This window comes from Oryctolagus cuniculus, chromosome 13, assembly GCF_051225735.1.
Source record: "Oryctolagus cuniculus isolate XC-2025 breed Fujian yellow rabbit chromosome 13, ASM5122573v1, whole genome shotgun sequence".
Classification (NCBI taxonomy): domain Eukaryota; kingdom Metazoa; phylum Chordata; class Mammalia; order Lagomorpha; family Leporidae; genus Oryctolagus; species Oryctolagus cuniculus.
In genome coordinates, this window is record NC_142879.1 from 61,600,466 (window position 1) to 61,618,196 (window position 17,731).

A 17,731-nucleotide genomic window follows, 5' to 3' on the forward strand; every position below is an offset into this window, starting at 1 on the left:
GGGAAGTGGAACTGCCAGGACACGAACTAGTGTCCATTTTGGATGCTGGCATCGCAGGTAGCTTTACCTGCTATGCCACAACATTGGGTCCTGGGTCAAATTTGTTGTTGTTGTTCTTGTTAAAGATTCATTCATTTATTTGAGAGGCAGAGTTACAGACAATGAGAGGGAGAGACAGAAAGGTCTTCCATCTGCTGGTTCACTCACCAAATGGTAGCAATGGTTGGAGCTGAGCCAATCCAAAGCCAGGAGCCTGGAGCTTCTTCTAGGTCTCACATTGTAGATGCAGGGGCCCAAGCACTTGGGCCATCCTCTACTGCTTTCCTAGGCCCTTAGCAGAGCACTGGATTGGAAGATGAACAGCTGGGACTCAAACTTGTGCCCATATGGGATGTCAGTGCCGCAGGCTGAGGCTTAGCCTACTATGCCATGGCACTGGCCCTGGGTCATTATTTCTTCATACAAAATCCTTTAGGAGTAAAAACTCCATGAATTTATAACTAAGAGTAATTTATACCTAAATACACTATTGGGTATTCTAAACATTTTACTTGCAAATAAAACAGACGCTTCTTCCAGTTCCCACCACTAAATCTGTAAATCTATTTATATTTACAGTTGGTTTCTCCTGCTTCCTTTCTACTGTTGGGTAAAACCCTATGGAATTGTTACTTTTATATTTCAAATATGGCTGCATATGCCAATTTCATATGACTCAATTTAATACAATGAAGGGAATGTTGCTTTTATCAAAGACTTCATCACTTTACAGGAGATCCAGATGACCTCTCCATTGAGTATGTCATGGCCCTCACACTTTTACTCCTCCCTTTCATTTTTTTTTTCTTTTTAAAGATTTATTAATTTGAAAGAGTTACACAAAGAAGGAGAGGCAGAGACAGAGGTCTTTCATCTGCTGGTTCACTCCCCAATCGCTACAACAGCTGGAGCTGTGCTGATCTGAAGCCAGGAGCTGGGAGCTTCTTCTGGATCTCCCACGTGGGAGCAGGGGTCCAGGTACTTGGGTCTTCTGCTTTCCCAGGCCATAGCAGAGAGCTGGATTGGAAGTGGAGCAGCTGGGACTCAAACTGGCACTCATATTAGATGCCGGCACTGCAGGCATCTGCTACACCACAGCACTGGTCCCATATCTTCTTTTTCTGTATCCCTTCAAAGCCTGGTAGAAAGATTCAAACATTCGAATACATGAATGACCATCTCATTTAATTATTGTATCAATATGTTAGCATTGTCTACTTGTTGTTATTATATTATATATATTTTTTGTTTGAGTGGCAGAGATAGGGGGCAGAGAACTCCCATCTGCTGGTTCACTCTCCAAATGCCCCCAACAACTGAGGCTGCAAGCCCTTACAGCCAGGGTCAGAACTGAGAGCCAATAACTCATCTAGGCCTCTCACAAGGGTGGTCGGGCACACGTTACTTGAGCTGTCAATTGCTGCCTCCCAGGGTCTACATTGGCAGGAAGTTGGAATCACAAGGCAGAGCTTAGCCAGGAATGAAACTCAGGCATTCTAAAGTGGTTCATGGGCATCTTGACTCATGTCACTGCTATGCTAAATGCTCACTCCATCCACATTTAAAAAAAAAAAAATAAGGGATAGAGTGTCTTATATAGGGTACTTTTGTTGGCTAACTAAACAAATTTCATTAGGAAAAGACAGAGAATAGCTTATAAAATTGAAAGACAAGCTAAGGAACAGGTGAATCTAGAACCAGAGCTAATGACCACTCTCTTTAAAGTACCACTAAAATTTTGGATCAAATTATCCATTTTCTCATATTTTTGTAACACTGTATACAAGAATCAAATGTCCAGATATGAGGGTCTGATTGTTCCAGGTAGAGTCATGTGACCTCTTGCCTCAAAGAGTAGAAGATACTTTGGTTGACATTCTCATATGCATGAGTATGAGGAGTCAGTATTTCTCAAAGGGAAATTAGGAGGCTACTATAGAAGAAAGAAAAATGGGGTTCATTGTTCTGGTACAGAAGGTTAAGCTGCTGCCTCTGATTCCAGTATCCCCTATCCGTGTACCAGTTCGAGTCCTGTCCAGCTCCCTGCTAATGTGCCTAAGAAAGCAGCAGAAGATGCCACCCATGTGGGAGACCCAGATAGAGTTCCACTCTCCTGGCCATTTTAGCCATTTGGGGAGTGAACTGGTAGATGGAAGATCTCTTTCTCTCTTTCTCTGTCACTTTGCCTTTCAGATACATAAATCAATAAATAAAATTTTAAAAAAAGAAAAATGGAAGTTCGATAAGCAAAATAATAGTGTGGTCTTTGGCTACCCAGTGGATGGTTTCATCTTTTTCTTAAGGATGCAGTTTAAAAGTGTTCCAACCACACAATGAAATTTATTCCATGTAAAACTGAAATATTACTCTTCTCCAAAGGATCTGGTTAATGCATTTAGTTTCAACTCTAAGATATTTGAGTTATATTTACTCCTCTCTACTTTTGTCAATTTATTAAATAAAGAGGAAATTTAACCAACCCCCATATATTCTATATACAATCGTAGCAAAAAAGAAAAGCTAAGGGAAGAGGTTAATTTTGAACACATACATACTTAATGATTCAGCAAATAAGGAAATACAGGTAGAAGCCAAAGTCTACCTTTGGGACTTGCACTGTGGCATGGTAGGTTAAGCCTCTGCCTGCAGCGCCAGCATCCCATATGGGTACCAATTCAAGTCCCATCTGCTCTACTTCCATCCAGCTCCCTGCTAATGGCCTTGGAAAGCAGTGGAAGATGATCCAAATGCTTGGACCCAACACCCACATGGGAGACCAAGAAGAAGCTTCGGGCTTCGGCCTAACACAGTCCTGGCTATTGCCGCCATTTGGAGAGTGAACCAGCAGATGGAAGACCTCTTCCTCTCTGTTTCTCCCTCTCTCTGTTTGTAACTCTGCCTCTCAAATAAATAATTCTTAAAAAAAAAAAAGTCTACCTTTATGCAGTGGGTAGTTAGTTGCTGTAGCTGGTGTTTATAATTTCTTTTTTGTACTATACATTCTACTCCTTTATTCACCAAATATTTATTAAACAGTTAATTTGTTCTAGGCTCTAGTCTAGTTGCTGTTGATATAATACTGAATAAAACAGCTTTTCTTCTGATTTTGGAGATAAATAATAAGTAAGCAGATGGTTTAATTTCAGATGATTATAAACTGCTTTGGAGAAAAATAAAACAAAGTAGGAGATAGAGAATAATGGGTTTAGGGGCAAGTAGATAGTCTTTTTTTTTTTTTTTTTTTTTAACTAAGCAGTCAAGAGAGTAAGGTCTATATGCTAATGTGACATTTGAGCAAAGATCCACCTAATGTGAAACAGTAAGCCATGACAGGTTGAGATGAAGAATATTCCAGGGAAGACAAGTTGAACAGCAGATACAAAGATCTTGACAAAGGAATAAACTTAGTGTTTTTGAGGAACAGTAAGAAAGCTGATGTAGCTGGACAAAAGTAAGTGAGGGGGGCCGACGCCGTGGCTCACTTGGTTAATCCACCGCCTGTGGTGCCGGCATCCCTTATGGGTGCCGGGTTCTAGTCCCGGTTGCTCCTTTTCCAGTACAGCTCTCTGCTGTAGCCCGGGAAGGCAGTGAAGGATGGCCCAAGTGCTTGGGCACTTGCACCCGCATTGGAGACCAGGAAGAAGCTCCTGGCTTCCAATCTGCACAGCTCTGGCCATAGCGGCCATTTGGGGAGTGAACCAATGTAAGGAAGACCTTTCTCTCTGTCTGTCTCTCTCACTGTCTATAACTCTACCTGTCAAATAATAAGTGAAGGGAGTTAGAAAGGTAAATAGAGTCCAGATTTTAAAGGGGAGTGGGCCTTACCATGTAAGTATGTTGGATTTTATTCTAAGCACAAACTATTGAAGGAACTTTTGTGCAATATATAATGTGAAGATATGAGATAGGAAATAGAGAAACCATTTAGGAGGCTATTGCAGTAGTCCAGATAGAGATTTGGAATAGGGTATTAGAGTTGGGAAAGGTGGAAAATAATCAAATTAGAGTTGTTAATAAAAGGTAATGCCAATAAGCTTTTCTGGTGGATTGAGTATGAAATGTGAGGGTCGATATAAAAGCAAGGGCAAAGCCCGAGTTTTGAACACACAAAAAGAAATATCGTGGGGCCAGCACTATGGTGTATTAGGCCAAGTTTCCGCCTGTGGTGCTGACATCCCATATGGGCACAGGTTCATGTCCTGGCTGCTCCTCTTCCAATCCAGATCTCTGCTTATGTCCTGGGAAAGCAGTAAAGGATGGCCCAAATTGGGCCCCTGCACTAACGTGGGAGATCCAGAAGAAGCTCCTGGCTTTGGATTGGCCCAGTTCCAACCATTGTTGCCATTTGGGGAGTGAACCAGCGGATGGAAGACTTTGCTGTCTCTCTCTCCCTCTGTGTATAGCTCTGTCTCTCAAATAAAAAAAAATCTTTTAAAAAATTAATAACCCAAGTGTATGTTTTTCCAAGAATGCAAGGTTGATTCTTTTAGATCTTCAACAAAGTTAATATGTGCTCCTGATTTTTTTTAAATTCAATAGAAGTGTGATTAATACTCCTTAATGGGATGATTCAGTCCTAGTATTACCCTACCTAGCATGTTACTTATGTGAAAACAGTAGCAGGAATTCTCACTTAGGTACCAATACCAATACCTGCTGTTTCCATTACTGATGGATTTATTAGCCAGTGTAGACAAACAAGTAAAAACAACCAGAGGCATAAAAATTTAACAAGTAAAACTATTTCCATTTATAAATGACCAAAATATACTTGGAAAACTCAAAAGAATAGTAGAATAAATGCAATGTAAAAACTGAATTAAGATAGCAGACTATAAACTTAATGTACAGAGAAATATTGTCTCATAAATGCAATCAATAATCAAATAGATGTAATGGAAAATAAAAAAATTACATTAACAATGAAAAGGTAAAATATAAAGAAATATGGAAAACCTAGAGGGAAGCTTCAAAATACTCCTGAAAAATACAAAGGTAGGTTTGCACAAATAGGAAAATAACCTTTGTAATTAAAAGTGTTCATTCTCTCCACATTGTATCTAAATTTAATATGATTCCAATAAAAGTACCAGTAAGTTTCTTTTCCCCCTAGAGCTAGACAACTTGTAACAGGTTAGATTCTGTGAGAAGCAGACATTGAGACAGTGATTGGTGTGCAAGAGATTAATTAGGCACTATTCTTGGGATCAACAATTTAGGGAAAGGGAAGGAAGGCAAACAGGATTGGGTCAAGAGAGAAGTCAAACTTTTTATTTTTTATTATTTTTAAAGGTGTATTTATTCATTTGAAAAGCAGAGATACAGAGAGAAGAGAGGGACAGAGAGAGGGAAAGAGAGATCAATATTCCATCTGGTGGTTCACTCCCCAAATGACCACAACAGCCAGGGCTGGGCCAGGCCAAAGCCAGGAGCCAGGAGCTCCCTCTGGGTCTCCTATGTGGGTGCAGGGGCCCAAGTACCTGGGACATCTTCCATTGCTTCACCAAGTGCATTAACAGGGAACTGGATCAGAAGTGGAGTGTGGCGTAGTGGGTAAAGCCGCCGCCTGTAGTGCTGGCATCCCATTTGGGCGCTGATTTGAGTCCTGCTACTCCACTTCCAATCTGGCTCTCTGCTATGGCCTGGGAAAGCAGTAAAAGATGGCCCAAGACCTTGGGCCCCTGCACCCTCATGGGAGATCTGGAAGAAGCTGGAAGAATCTCCTGGCTCCTGGCTTTGGCCTGGCCCAGCCTTGGCTGTTGTAGCCATTTGGGGAGTGAACCATCACATGGAAGACCTCTCTCTGTGTGTGTGTGTGTGTGTGTGTGTGTGTGTGTGTTTAGTCAGGTTACAGCTTTTTTTAATCCATTCAGCTAATCTGTGTCTTTGATTAGAGAATATAATCCATTTACATTCAAAGTAATTATCTAGTATTAGTAAAGACTTACTGTTGCTGTTTTATTAATTGTTTTCTGGTTACTTTGTATATCTTTTTTTTTTTAAATTTATTTATTTATTTGAAAGTCAGAGTTACACAGAGAGAAGGAGAGGCAGAAAGAGAGAGAGAGGTCTTCTGTCCACTGGTTCACTCCCTAATTGGCCGCAATGGCTGGAGCTGCACCAATCCAAAGCCAGGAGCCAAGAGCTTCCTCCAGGTTTCCCACGTGGGTGCAGGAGCCCAAAGACTTGGGCCATCTTCTGCTTTCCCAGGCCACAGCAGAGAGCTGGATCGGAAGTGGAGCAGCTGGGACTTGAACTGGTGCCCATATGGGATGTCAGCACTGCAGGTGGCAGCTTTACCCTCTACACCACAGTGCCGGCCCCAACTTTGTATATCTTTTGTTCTTCTCTTCTCACTGTCTTCTAAAGTGGTTTGGTAGTCTGTGATACTGTCCCTTGAATCCTTTATCTTTTCTGTATCTACTAAGAGTTTTTGTTTTGTGATTAATATGAGGCTAAAATAAAACATCTTAATAACAGGCCTTTTAAAAAATTTTGTGTTTGTGGCTTGTCCTGCAAAGCTGCGCTGTCAGAGAGAGCAGGGTGACAGTGTCCTTCCCACAAGGAGCACCAGAGACAAGTTTTGGTGAACATGTCTGATTTTATTCACAGCCTTGTATGCTTTTAAAGGGCAGGTAGAAGGGGTGTAAGTAACTCAGGGGGAACATTAGCTATAGGACAGAACCGACTGTGGTGCCAATATGCCTCTCCAATTAGCTTGAAGGTAGTTTTCCAGGTGGGCCTGGGCCACACCCGGGAGCAGTTTACTTGATTGGTAGAAGGTGGGAGTGGGAAGAAATGTGTGTGTCCTTGTTCTGTTTTTCATTGAGTTAGAGAGGGGGATCGACCTTCCATCCATTAGTCCACTCCCTAAATATCTGCAATGGCTGGGGCAAGGCCAGGCTAAATCTGGGTCTGGGTTGTAGCGACCTAACTACTTCAGCCTTCACTTGCTGCCCCCCAAGGTATGCATTAGCTAGATCTTAGAATTGGAAGTAAGCCAGGACTTAAACCTAGATACTGTGATATGGAATGTGGGTATCCCAAGCAGTATCTTTTTTTTTTTTTTTTTAAGATCTATTTATGTATTTAAAAGTCAAAGTTTTAAACTGGCACACATATGGGATTATGGGATGCTGGTGTTGTAGGTAGTGGCTTAACTCAGTCTGCCACAACACTGGCACCCTCCCTCCCCTGCCCTGTCAACCAACAGCATCTTAACAGCTGTGCCAAGTGCTTACTACACAGGCTATTTTTAATTTGTCAGTGATTTTACTTTGATCACTTGCACGAACTCTGCAATTTTACTCTGCCAACACAGTTTGTTTTTGATAACATATTTTGTGTCTCCTTTAGTTTGTGTCCCTTAACAAATTGTGAGAATCATTGATTTGTGATAGTTTGTCTTTCATGCTAGAGATATAGTCAATTTCTATACTACCATTAACTTAGAATAAGAGTATTCTGAATTTCTATACTTTTGTTAGTGAATTTTACATTTTCATGTTGCTATTTAATGCCATTTTCTTTCTACTCAAAGCACTCCATATTTCTTGTAAGACAGAGCTAGTGGTGATATGAGAAAGTTTTTATCTCCCCTTCAGTTTTGAGTAAGAGGATTACTGAGTATAGTATTCTTGGTTGGCAGGTTTCTTCCTTTCAGTTTTCAAAATTTATCATTCCATTCTCTTCTTGCCTGCAGGGTTTCTGTTGCAGAATTCATAATTAGTCTCTTGGGACTCCTTTGTTTCCCTTGTAGCTTTCAATATTCCAACCTTCCTTAACTTTGACATTTTGATTATAATATGGGTCTTGGTATGAGTCTCTTCAGATTTGTCCTCTAGTCTTGTTAGTCTTGTCTTGGGTAAGAGATGTTCCTCCTCAATCATCCTGAAATTGACAACCAGAGATTCTGCCTCAGAACTTTTTGTGTGTGTCCGACTGGCTCACTTTGTTCTTAGTGTCCCCTTCCCCTGGACTGGAGAATGTTAAGTCATGCTGCTGCCTTAAGGAAGGTGGGATAGAAGTCAGTCCTTTGGGATGCAGCTGGAGAGGTTGGGGTGGTAGATCTGTGTTCTAGTTCTTCTTTCCTTTTGGAGAAGCTTAAAGCCTCAATTTATCTCTCATTTATTCTGTTTTACATCCAGGAGAGGGCCTGAGGCAGATGCCTATACTCTTTTTAAAAAATATTTACTTGTTGTCATCTACTTGAAAGGCAGAGTGTCAGAGACAGAGATCTTCCATCTGGTGATGCACTCCCCAAATACCCACAATAGCCAGGGCTGGCCATACCTGGAATTCCAACCAGATTTCCCACATGAGTGGCAAGGACCTAAGTACTTGAGTCATCTTCAGTGCTTCCCAGGGTGGGTTAGTAGGAAGCTGGATGAGAAGCAGAGGTGTCAGGGCTTGAACTGGCACACTGATGTGACTGTCCCCAAAGTGGCTGAACCTGCTATCCACAACACCTGCTCTAGATACCTACTATTGATCAAACTACTCATCTTGAACCTGGGAAAACTGTTGCTAAATGCGTCCAGGTTTAAAAATCATGTTTTTATTCAGTGTGGTCTAGGAGACTTGAGTGTAGAACTCTGTCAGCTCCCAAAGCTAGGTGATTTAGGAGTCAGTCCCTTGGGTGAAGGCTGTAAAAGTTGGGATATTCAACATGTACAGAAACTGACTCTAGAAGGATTTGGGTTCATTACTGGAGCAAGCCAGGGAAGAAGCTGTGGCAGAAAACCCATTCTCTTTAGAAGAAGCAGAAGTCTCATACCCTCGGAGCAGTGGGGACACTTCTGGTTTGGGACTTCTGGTTGGAGTTATCACTGAAACAAGCCAGGAAAGAAGGCATCAGGATCCTTTTCCTGTCAAGCACAGAAATTTTCCCCAGCATCTTTTTAGTGAGAGATTGCAAAAGTTTATCTCAGAAGTTAGCCAGGAAAGAGGGCACAGGGAGTACCCATTATCTGGTTCAAGCAAGTGGAAGTTTCAGTTCCTCCTGGAGTTATCAGTGCATTAAGTCAGATATAAAGGTGCAGGGAGGGTCCACTTTCCCTTTCAGGCATGGAGAGGCCCCACTACCTCCTGAAATGAGAAATTGCAGAAACTGGAGAAAAGGGGGTAGAGTGGAGGAGTTGTATCCCTTTTGTTCTCTTTCCATGGGCAGATTGTAGGGCTGAAATTATCACTTACGGTGAAGAAGGTATGTAGAATTATGTCCCTCCCATGTATAAATGCCCCGTGGAGATGTCAAGGAGGCAGTTGAATATACAGACCAGGAGTCAGGGTGTCCAGGCTGGGAGTGAATAATCCCCAAGTGTGCCATGCTGTTTTAAGCTGCTTTCTTTGGACATCCAGACCCCTGTGCCTACAAATCTTCTCTAGAACACTTTTTATTGTACCCATTTTACGTGTTGCCAGAGTTGATCCTACAATACCCTCTCCTCTGTGTTGCCAGTCCATTGTCTTATTTTGTCTTTTGCTCTGTAATTCAGGTATTATTTACTTCATTTAACACATACTTACTGAGGTGTATTTATGAATCTTGGAAAATATGCTAGGCAGGATGGACTTCTGAGCCTTAATGTAAATAAACAAATAATATTCAGGTAGTTATAAGTGCTTTAGAAGAATATAAATCATTATGTTGGGGTGGAGATTGCATATTGAACACTATTTTAGAATCTGATCAGGAAAGGTCTCTCTGATGAGGTGATATTTATCTTTAAAATTTTTTATTTATGTAGACAAAGAGAAACCAGAGAGAGCGAGCGAGCTCTGCATATGCTGGTTCTCTCCCCAAAAACCAGTAACAGCCAGGGCTGAGCCAGGCTGAAGCTAGAAGCTGGGAACTCAATGTGGGTCTCCCACCTGGGTGGCAGGGACCCATTTCTTAGAGCCATCATGTGTTGCCTCCCAGGGTCTGCATTAACTGGAAGCTGTAATTGGGAGTGGAGCTGGAATTCAAATTTAAGCATTTTGATATGGAATGCAACATCTCAAGCTCTTTTTTTTAATATAGCATTTTTTTAAGATTTATTTATTTACTTGAAAGCCAGAGTTAGAGAAGGAGAGGCAGAGAGAGAGAGAGAGAGAGAGTTCTTCCATCTGCTGGTCCACTCCCCAGATGGCCGCAACGGCTGGAGCTGCGCCAATTTGAAGCCAGGAGCCAGGAGCTTCTTCTGGGTCTCCCACATGGTACAGGGGCCCGAGAACTTGGGCCATCCTCCACTGCTTTCCCAGGCCACAGCAGAGAGCAGGATCAAAAGTGGAACAGCTGGGACTCGAACCGGCACTCATATGGGATGCTGGCACTGCAGGCCACCGCCTTACCCACTGCACCACAGCCCCTCAAGCTGCTTCTTAATCTCTGGGCCAAACCTTCTTCCCCCCTTAACCACGGTTTAAATGTCCTGCATCAACTGTCCCTTGCCTACCTCCACCTTCATTTCCTGCCACTTTCTCCCATCCCCACTAAACATCATTCAAATTGGTGTGTTTCAGTTCTCGGGACTGGCCAAACTCTTTATTGCCTTATCCAAATAAACATTTCCTCCAACTTCGATCAATCCTAAATATGACAACCTCAGAGGTCTCCATCCATAAGCACTACTATTATAAAACTCTAGATTTTTTTTTCCTAATACAACATTTGTGATTAAATAAACATAAATTTTAAATATGTTTCCTTCAGTAGACTCTGTTTCAGGGGAAAAGTTATTTTTTCTGCCTATTTTTTCCCTAGAGCTTAGCACAGTACCTGACAGTTAGTAGATGTTTAGTACATGCCCATCAGTCAGTGGATACATGAGAGAGCCCTGATGAAAAGGCAATTTTTTTTTTTTATTTGACAGAGTTAGACAGAGAAAGGTCTTCCTTCCGCTAGTTCATTCCCCAGATGGCCACTGTGGCCGGAGCTACGCTGATCTGAAGCCAGGAGCTTCTTCCTGGTCTCCAGTGCGGGTGCAGGGGCCCAAGCACTTGGGCCATCCTCCACTGCCTTCCTGGGCCACAGCAGACAGCTGGACTGGAGGAGGAGCAACTGGGACTAGAACCCAGCACCCAAATGGGATGCCGGCACCGCATGCGGTGGATTAACCAAGTGAGCCATGGCGCTGGCCCCTTGAAAAGGTAGTATTAGGAGGCTGGAAGACACAAAAGTAGCCCTAAAATGTTTTTCAGTATTCTTCAGATAAGTGGTGAACTTGAACACTTTTGAAGTGTCAGCCAATTTATTGTAAAAAGTAATATTATATTGGGTATCTGAAAACTTGCAGTTATTTTAAATTCTGAACTGTGTAGGTGCCACAAGGATAGGGAACTTGTCTTATTTTCACTACCATGTCAATGATGCTCAGCCTGGTAACACTTGGAGAGCAGTCTGTAACTATAATACACATTACATTTGCTAACATTAATTTATTCTTTTTTTCAAGGTTAATTTGAAGCGACCATGTCCTTTCTGGGCAGAAGACGGCCATTGTTCAATAAAAGACTGTCATGTGGAACCCTGTCCAGAGGTATAGTAAAATAGTGGGAAACTTGATTTCTCTTGGACCGTTTGAGAGGCCGAGAGACAGATTGAAAGAGCCAGAGAAGTCCCATCTGCTGGTTCACAACCCAAATGCCTGCAACAGCTGAACCTGGGTCAAAGCTGTTGTAGACTGTGGGAGGCAGTGGTAATGACTTAAGTAGCTGGATTCTTTTCTTTTCTCTCACCTGCAAGGGCATGAATTGTGTTTTTTCTCCTTGCTCTAGCCAGGTTTAGCTCTAGCTAGCCATTGTGGTCATTTGGAAAGTGAACCAGCAGATGAGAACTAACTTACTTTCCTTCTCTCTCTCTCACAATTTGCCCTCTCTCCCCCTCCTTTCCTTTCAAATAAATACCTTTAAAATATTAAATCATTATTTGATGAATCCTCAACATAAGAAATAAAACACATAGGCATATAAAGATCCCTGTCTATTTCCTTTCCAGTCCCATTTTGTTCCTTTCTCCCCACAAATAAAAACTGTGTGCTTCTGCTGACTCTTAATGTGAGGATTTTTGTATTTCTCTCTTTGGAATAAAGGTCCTTAGGCATTTCATATTGTATCCAAACTTGTGATGCAATTTGCATTCTATAATTTGAAGTTAATTGTTAAGATCACTTTGTAGTTTACAGACTGCTTCATTTTGTGCTATTGGCAATAATCAAGCTTATTTTGTGCTTTATTTTAGTTATACATTTATTATTACTTTTAATAGTTCCTTGTGGGATATTTTGTGTTATTCATGACATTCATATTTGGTAGCTTAGTATTTCTAAGTGATCTAAGATTTGCTTAAGTGAAATAACTATATTCTGCTTCAAAGTTCTTAAAAACTACTAGCAATTTTGATTTTCACATACTATACTACACTGGTTAGAGAACATCTAGTATCATAGGGCACTTGCGGGTAATATTTATTCTAGACTATAAGTTCAGGGTTTTATAATTGTGACTATTTAAATTTGACTTGAGTTTTACAATGTTCCCTCTTATACCCATTAAAAAAAACCAAAGACATGATAAAATATGGCAACAAGTGACATTGTTATCTATATAGTCTTTATTGAATGAAGGGAAGTCTCATTGTTTACATTATTCATTCATTCTGAATCTTTGGTTAAAATTTCTCTATGAAACATGAACAGTTTTAATAGGTAATCAGTTTTCTAGGTTTTGATCAAAAGATCAATCTGGGATTGTCTTCTTTTGGGTATGATTTTTATTTAAAGTTGTCTGATAAAACAGTTGTACAAATTGGTAGATTTATTAAAGCCCAACACTAATTATTGGCTTTGTGGAAAACAATGTTGGACCTATACACAGTTCTTCAATTGGTAAACTCTGTAGTCAAGAATCTGACTCTTGCCTTCTAGTAATCCAAAATTTCCTAAATTTTAAATGTCATTTTAAAGCTTTGATTAAAAGTGAGCATATTATACTTCAAATAGTTTTGAACTTTTAAATGCTTTCCCTTATCCCCTGTGGTAAGAGAGTCTGTAGAAAAAAGTGATTATCAGTTTTTAACCTAAAAAATATGTAAACTATAGAGAATTACACTCTTCTGTACTTTGATTTACAAATGTGTAAACTGGGCTAATTCTTTACATTTACACCAAGTGGTAGTATGAAAACAATTTAAAGAAATACATCTTTGCACCTTAGGTAGTAAAATACTCTGTGAATTAGAGCAATGCAATTTGTGGGAAAACCTCTAAAAAAGTTAAGACCACTTTTAAAATTTTTGTTCTTGTTCTTTTAAGAGTAAAATTCCAGTTGGAATTAAAGCTGGGCATCCTAATAAGGTAAGTCACTTCTTTCTTGAATGTTTCTGCTTCACATAGTAAAACTTACTGTTTACTGCTTGACAGTGGTTGCAGCAGAGAACCATAATACGATTAGTTTGGAATAGAGACAGTTTGCCTCAGAATTCTAAATCCTTAATTTTGACAGCAAGCCAAGAGGTCTTCCATCTGCAGTTTCTATTAAAATTACTTCAGTTATCTCTTAGGAACTTTTGGAAGAACTATAAAATGTAACTACAATATCAGATTACCTACTCAAAATGTGTTTTATCACATAAATATTTTCAGTCATTCTGTTTCAATTAGTTAACCTGTTAGATTCAAGATTATCATATCTTGGTGTGCATTTATATAATATAAACAGAAAACTCTCAAATGGTATAAAAATATTCCTTTAAAGATTACCTTTTCCCTCTTATGAGCATGCCCTAATTTATTTTGCTATTTGTGTGTTTAGCTAAACATTTTATTTCTATGTTTTCATTTTTATACATATAGATTAAAAATCTTTATATTCTCTCTGCTTTCTTGTGTATCCTCTCCCCATTTGCTTCTTGCTCTTTCCCAAGGACTCTTTTGTTTGTGCTCACTTTCTCCTATTTGTTTTTGTTTTATTTATAATTAATAAAACAGAAAGGCAGTTGAAGTCCCCTGAACTCCATCCCAGTCTCACTCTGTGAGCTGCCTCCCTAGAGCTAGCCATTTTCCTGAAGTATTTGCCTATGATTTTATTATTTTATTGCAGGGGCATATACAAGTAATATACTTTTATTGCACATTTATCCACAAATAATATAGAGATGATTTTGTGGAAACTTCTTAAAAAGTATTAAATGATACTGTGTTTTTACGTTTCTTCAAGTTAACATTTGGTGTCTTTTTCTCAGTCATAACACTGTTGAAATTTTTCTTTGTTGATATATATGGATCTTTTCATTCATCTGAAAAGTTATATGATAACATAGAATAGTTATTTGTATGATTGTAACATAGATTAGCCTTTTATTTCTCAATGAACAATTCAGTTTCCATTTTTTGCTATTGTAAACAATGATACAGTAGCATTTTTATTCTTTATCTCCAGTTGCACACATGTAAGAATTTCTGTAGTTCTGTATTTAAAAGTAGGATGGGCATATCCTAGAGTGTGCCTATTTCAATATTACAAGGTAGAACCAGATAAGATAGATATGGTCTCAGTATTGGAACTGCTGGCTCAAGGGTTTTTCATTTTTATAACTCTAGAAATATATTGTCAGATTTGTTTCCCAAGAGTGTTTTCTCAGTTTATATAATCACCAACACAATGTTAATTGATAAATTTTTTTTAAGGATTTATTTTATCTATTTGAAAGACAGAGTTACAGAGAGACAGAAAGAGATCTTCAATCTGCTGTTTCACTCCCCAAATGGCCACAACGGCTGGGGCTGTGCCAGGCCAAAATGAGGAGCCAGGAGCCAGGAGCTTCTTCCAGGTCTCCCACATGGGTGCAGGGGCCCAAGGACCCGGGCCATCTTCTGCTGCTTTCCCAGGTGCATTAATAGGGAACTGGATTGGAAGTGGAGCAGCCGGGCCTCAAAACTGGCATCCACATGGGATGCTGGCATTGCAGGCTATGGCCCAACCTGAGAGTGCGGGACAGCCCATTTGGGTACCAGCCAGAAACATCAAGCCTGCAACTGACAGCCAACCAGAACCAGCTGAACAAGACTGCCTTGTTAGCAGACGCACCTGCCCTATCATCCTACCCCGAGAAACTGCCCATAGCCATATCTGTTACTGTTTTATACCCCACTAGCTCTGGTCAGCCACTCAAATGGCCCACAGCCTGTGTGCGTCATGCCATTCCTGATAACCATTATTCCTCATTCCTACCCCTATCTGAGCAAGCAGCCCTGTGGTCTCTCGATTTGAGCGCTGGTTAGTCAACGATGGGTAAGATCCCCTGGAGGACAACCTAAGACAGGCACAGCTGCGTACGGAGACCACATGGAAACGGGGTCAACAATGGTATGGCCAAGAATCATGCCTCCCATTGCTCAAAAATAAATGAAAAGGGGGAAATGTGGTGGAATGAGAAGGCCATGCCAAGATGGCCGCTGGCAATCGAGTGTCAGTTACTCAGGAATGGCTTTGAAACCCACATGGCAAACGGAGCCTGCTTGGCAACAGGCTGTGATTTGATGGCTTTGGAAACTGCCTGGCAACAGGCTGTGATTGGTTGGGGCATAGACCGCCCCTTGACTGGATTGGCTGGTCTTGACTATATAAGCTGTTGTACTAACTGAAATAAATGAGTCTGTGGGCTGCTTGCCTGAAGCCCGCTTTCACCCGACTCCTGGGGTCTGTGTGGTGACTCCAAGCCTCTTGCCCCCACCACGCTCCTCCTCTCAGAAACAAATCCACTGCAACATTGTTGAAAAATCAACTGCAACAGCCAATCCCATTTGCCAGGTTTTTAATATCTGTTCATTTAGTAGGTGAAAATTTGTGCTCTATTTTCATTTGTATTTCATGTGAATGTTAGGGTTTTTATAATAGGATGTATCTATATGTAGGGTATATCATCACTAACATTGATTATTCTGCCAATAGAAGCTGAAATAAAGAGAAAGTTAATAATTATTACTAAACTTACTTATTATGACCTTCCTTGCAGTACTTGAAAGTGGCAAACAATACCAAAGAATTAGAAGATTGTGAGCAAGCTAATAAACTGGGAGCAATTAACAGCACCTTAAGGCAAGCTTTGTTTTAGTGGCATTAAGAAAATACTTTCTTATTTAGTTTATTTGTGTTAATTTTTATTTTTCTTGTGACTTTGTTAAAACATTTTTGCTAAGCATTAATGTTTCTATTAATAAACATTTAAAAGGATGAAAAAGTTATTCTGAATTTCATAGTTTTGTCTCTTCCTAGCTGATTTGTTCTTAAATTTCTAATATATATCATTGATAGTAAATCTAAAAAATAGAAATTAATAATATTTTTCAACTAGCAGAGATTATGGATCCATTCTTCCTCTGATGGGAAAAGGGTCTTAAACCAGTGAATCTTTTATAAATTCCATCTGTATGGTCCACATTTTGAATGGTAAAAGTTGCAGTTAATATAATTGTTAAGTAGTTTTTTGTGTGTTAACTTTTCCTGATTTGCATTAAGCAGATACTTGTTTTTAAAAATCAATACAAGTGATTTACAAATGGTCACAGATTACACATTGTAAAATGACTGAACATTTAATCTGTAATTGAGAATGGAATATTGCAAAACTTCTTGTATGTTTCCTTTTGTTTAGATTTGTACTTATGTACTACAGTTGTCAATGATTTATATTAAAAGTTAATAGTCTTATAATTATTGAAAAAAACTGACTAAAAAAAGGTAAAAGAGATATTATTAATATTCACATATCCTCCATTCCAAGTGAATAGATGTTAACATTTTCTACCATTTTTTAAAGAAACATGACAGATAAATTTAAAATCCTTTATCTTCTATTTTTTAATCCTGTTTTCTTCCCTTCATCCTTAGAGATAACTGCTATCATGAATTTGGTGTGTATCCAGGCAGTCTTTTTATTTTTATCATATTTTTATAAAAGTTACAGTTTTATGTTTATTACATTTCCTTTATATAAATTATGTAATACTATATTTACTGTTCTTTAACTTTCTTTTTTCATTGTACATTTTGCTTTTTAAGTCTATCCATTTTGAACATAAGGATTTGTCTCATTCTTTTCACTGAAGGATGGTTTACATCATAAATATGTCATATTTTACTTGTCTTTTCCTACTGATGGATATCTAGGCCATTTCTAGTTTTCACTTACACAAACTATGACACCTTTAGCATCTCTGAGTCATGGGTGTTTTGTTTTTTGGTGTGTGTATACATTCAAAGTAAAATTGTCAAATCCTAGAGTTGTCCATTTGAAGTTATTCCTGATGACTCCAGAGTATTCTTGTGAATGTATGCTATCTACCTCCAGTGTAAGGAATTTTGTTCTCCACATCTTTACCAAAAGTTGATAATGTTTTAGAAGTGTAAAGTAGTATCTCATTTTAATTTACACTTTGTAAGTATTAAATTAAAATTATACTGTGTGAGTACTAGTGATTTTGAACATTTTAAAATATGTTTTTCAGACATTTGCATTTCTTATTCATTCAAAAAACGAATACCTATAGTGTGTCAAGTACCATTCTAGAGTACTAAGAATACAGTATTGTATATGACAAAAAAATTTCTGCTCTCATATCGTAATCAGGGGAAAATAAACAAGTAAAGTATATGGGGAGTAGGTAAAATGATGATAAATCCTAGGGAGAAAATAAAGGAGAAAAGAATA

The 17,731-nt window shown here is 39.3% G+C and overlaps 1 protein-coding gene and 1 long non-coding RNA gene across 11 annotated transcripts in view; both read left to right on the forward strand.

The window, feature by feature from the left end:
• ERO1B (endoplasmic reticulum oxidoreductase 1 beta) overlaps positions 1–17,731 on the forward strand; it is a 68,005-nt gene that overhangs the window by 13,896 nt on the left and 36,378 nt on the right. For all 10 annotated transcript variants that reach the window (XR_016219037.1, XR_016219038.1, XR_016219036.1 and 7 more), the window contains exons 3-5: positions 11,478–11,561; positions 13,335–13,376; positions 16,037–16,119. Coding sequence is in view for 5 of the 10 variants with exons in the window: in XM_051820764.3 (XP_051676724.3) it covers positions 11,478–11,561; positions 13,335–13,376; positions 16,037–16,119 (209 nt within the window). In the remaining 5 variants the exon portion in view is untranslated. The remainder of the gene's footprint in view (positions 1–11,477; positions 11,562–13,334; positions 13,377–16,036; positions 16,120–17,731) is intronic.
• LOC149122620 (uncharacterized) lies at positions 883–2,970 on the forward strand. The gene is made up of 2 exons (XR_016219041.1): positions 883–1,017; positions 2,745–2,970. It is a non-coding gene; the product is annotated as an uncharacterized LOC149122620 (long non-coding RNA).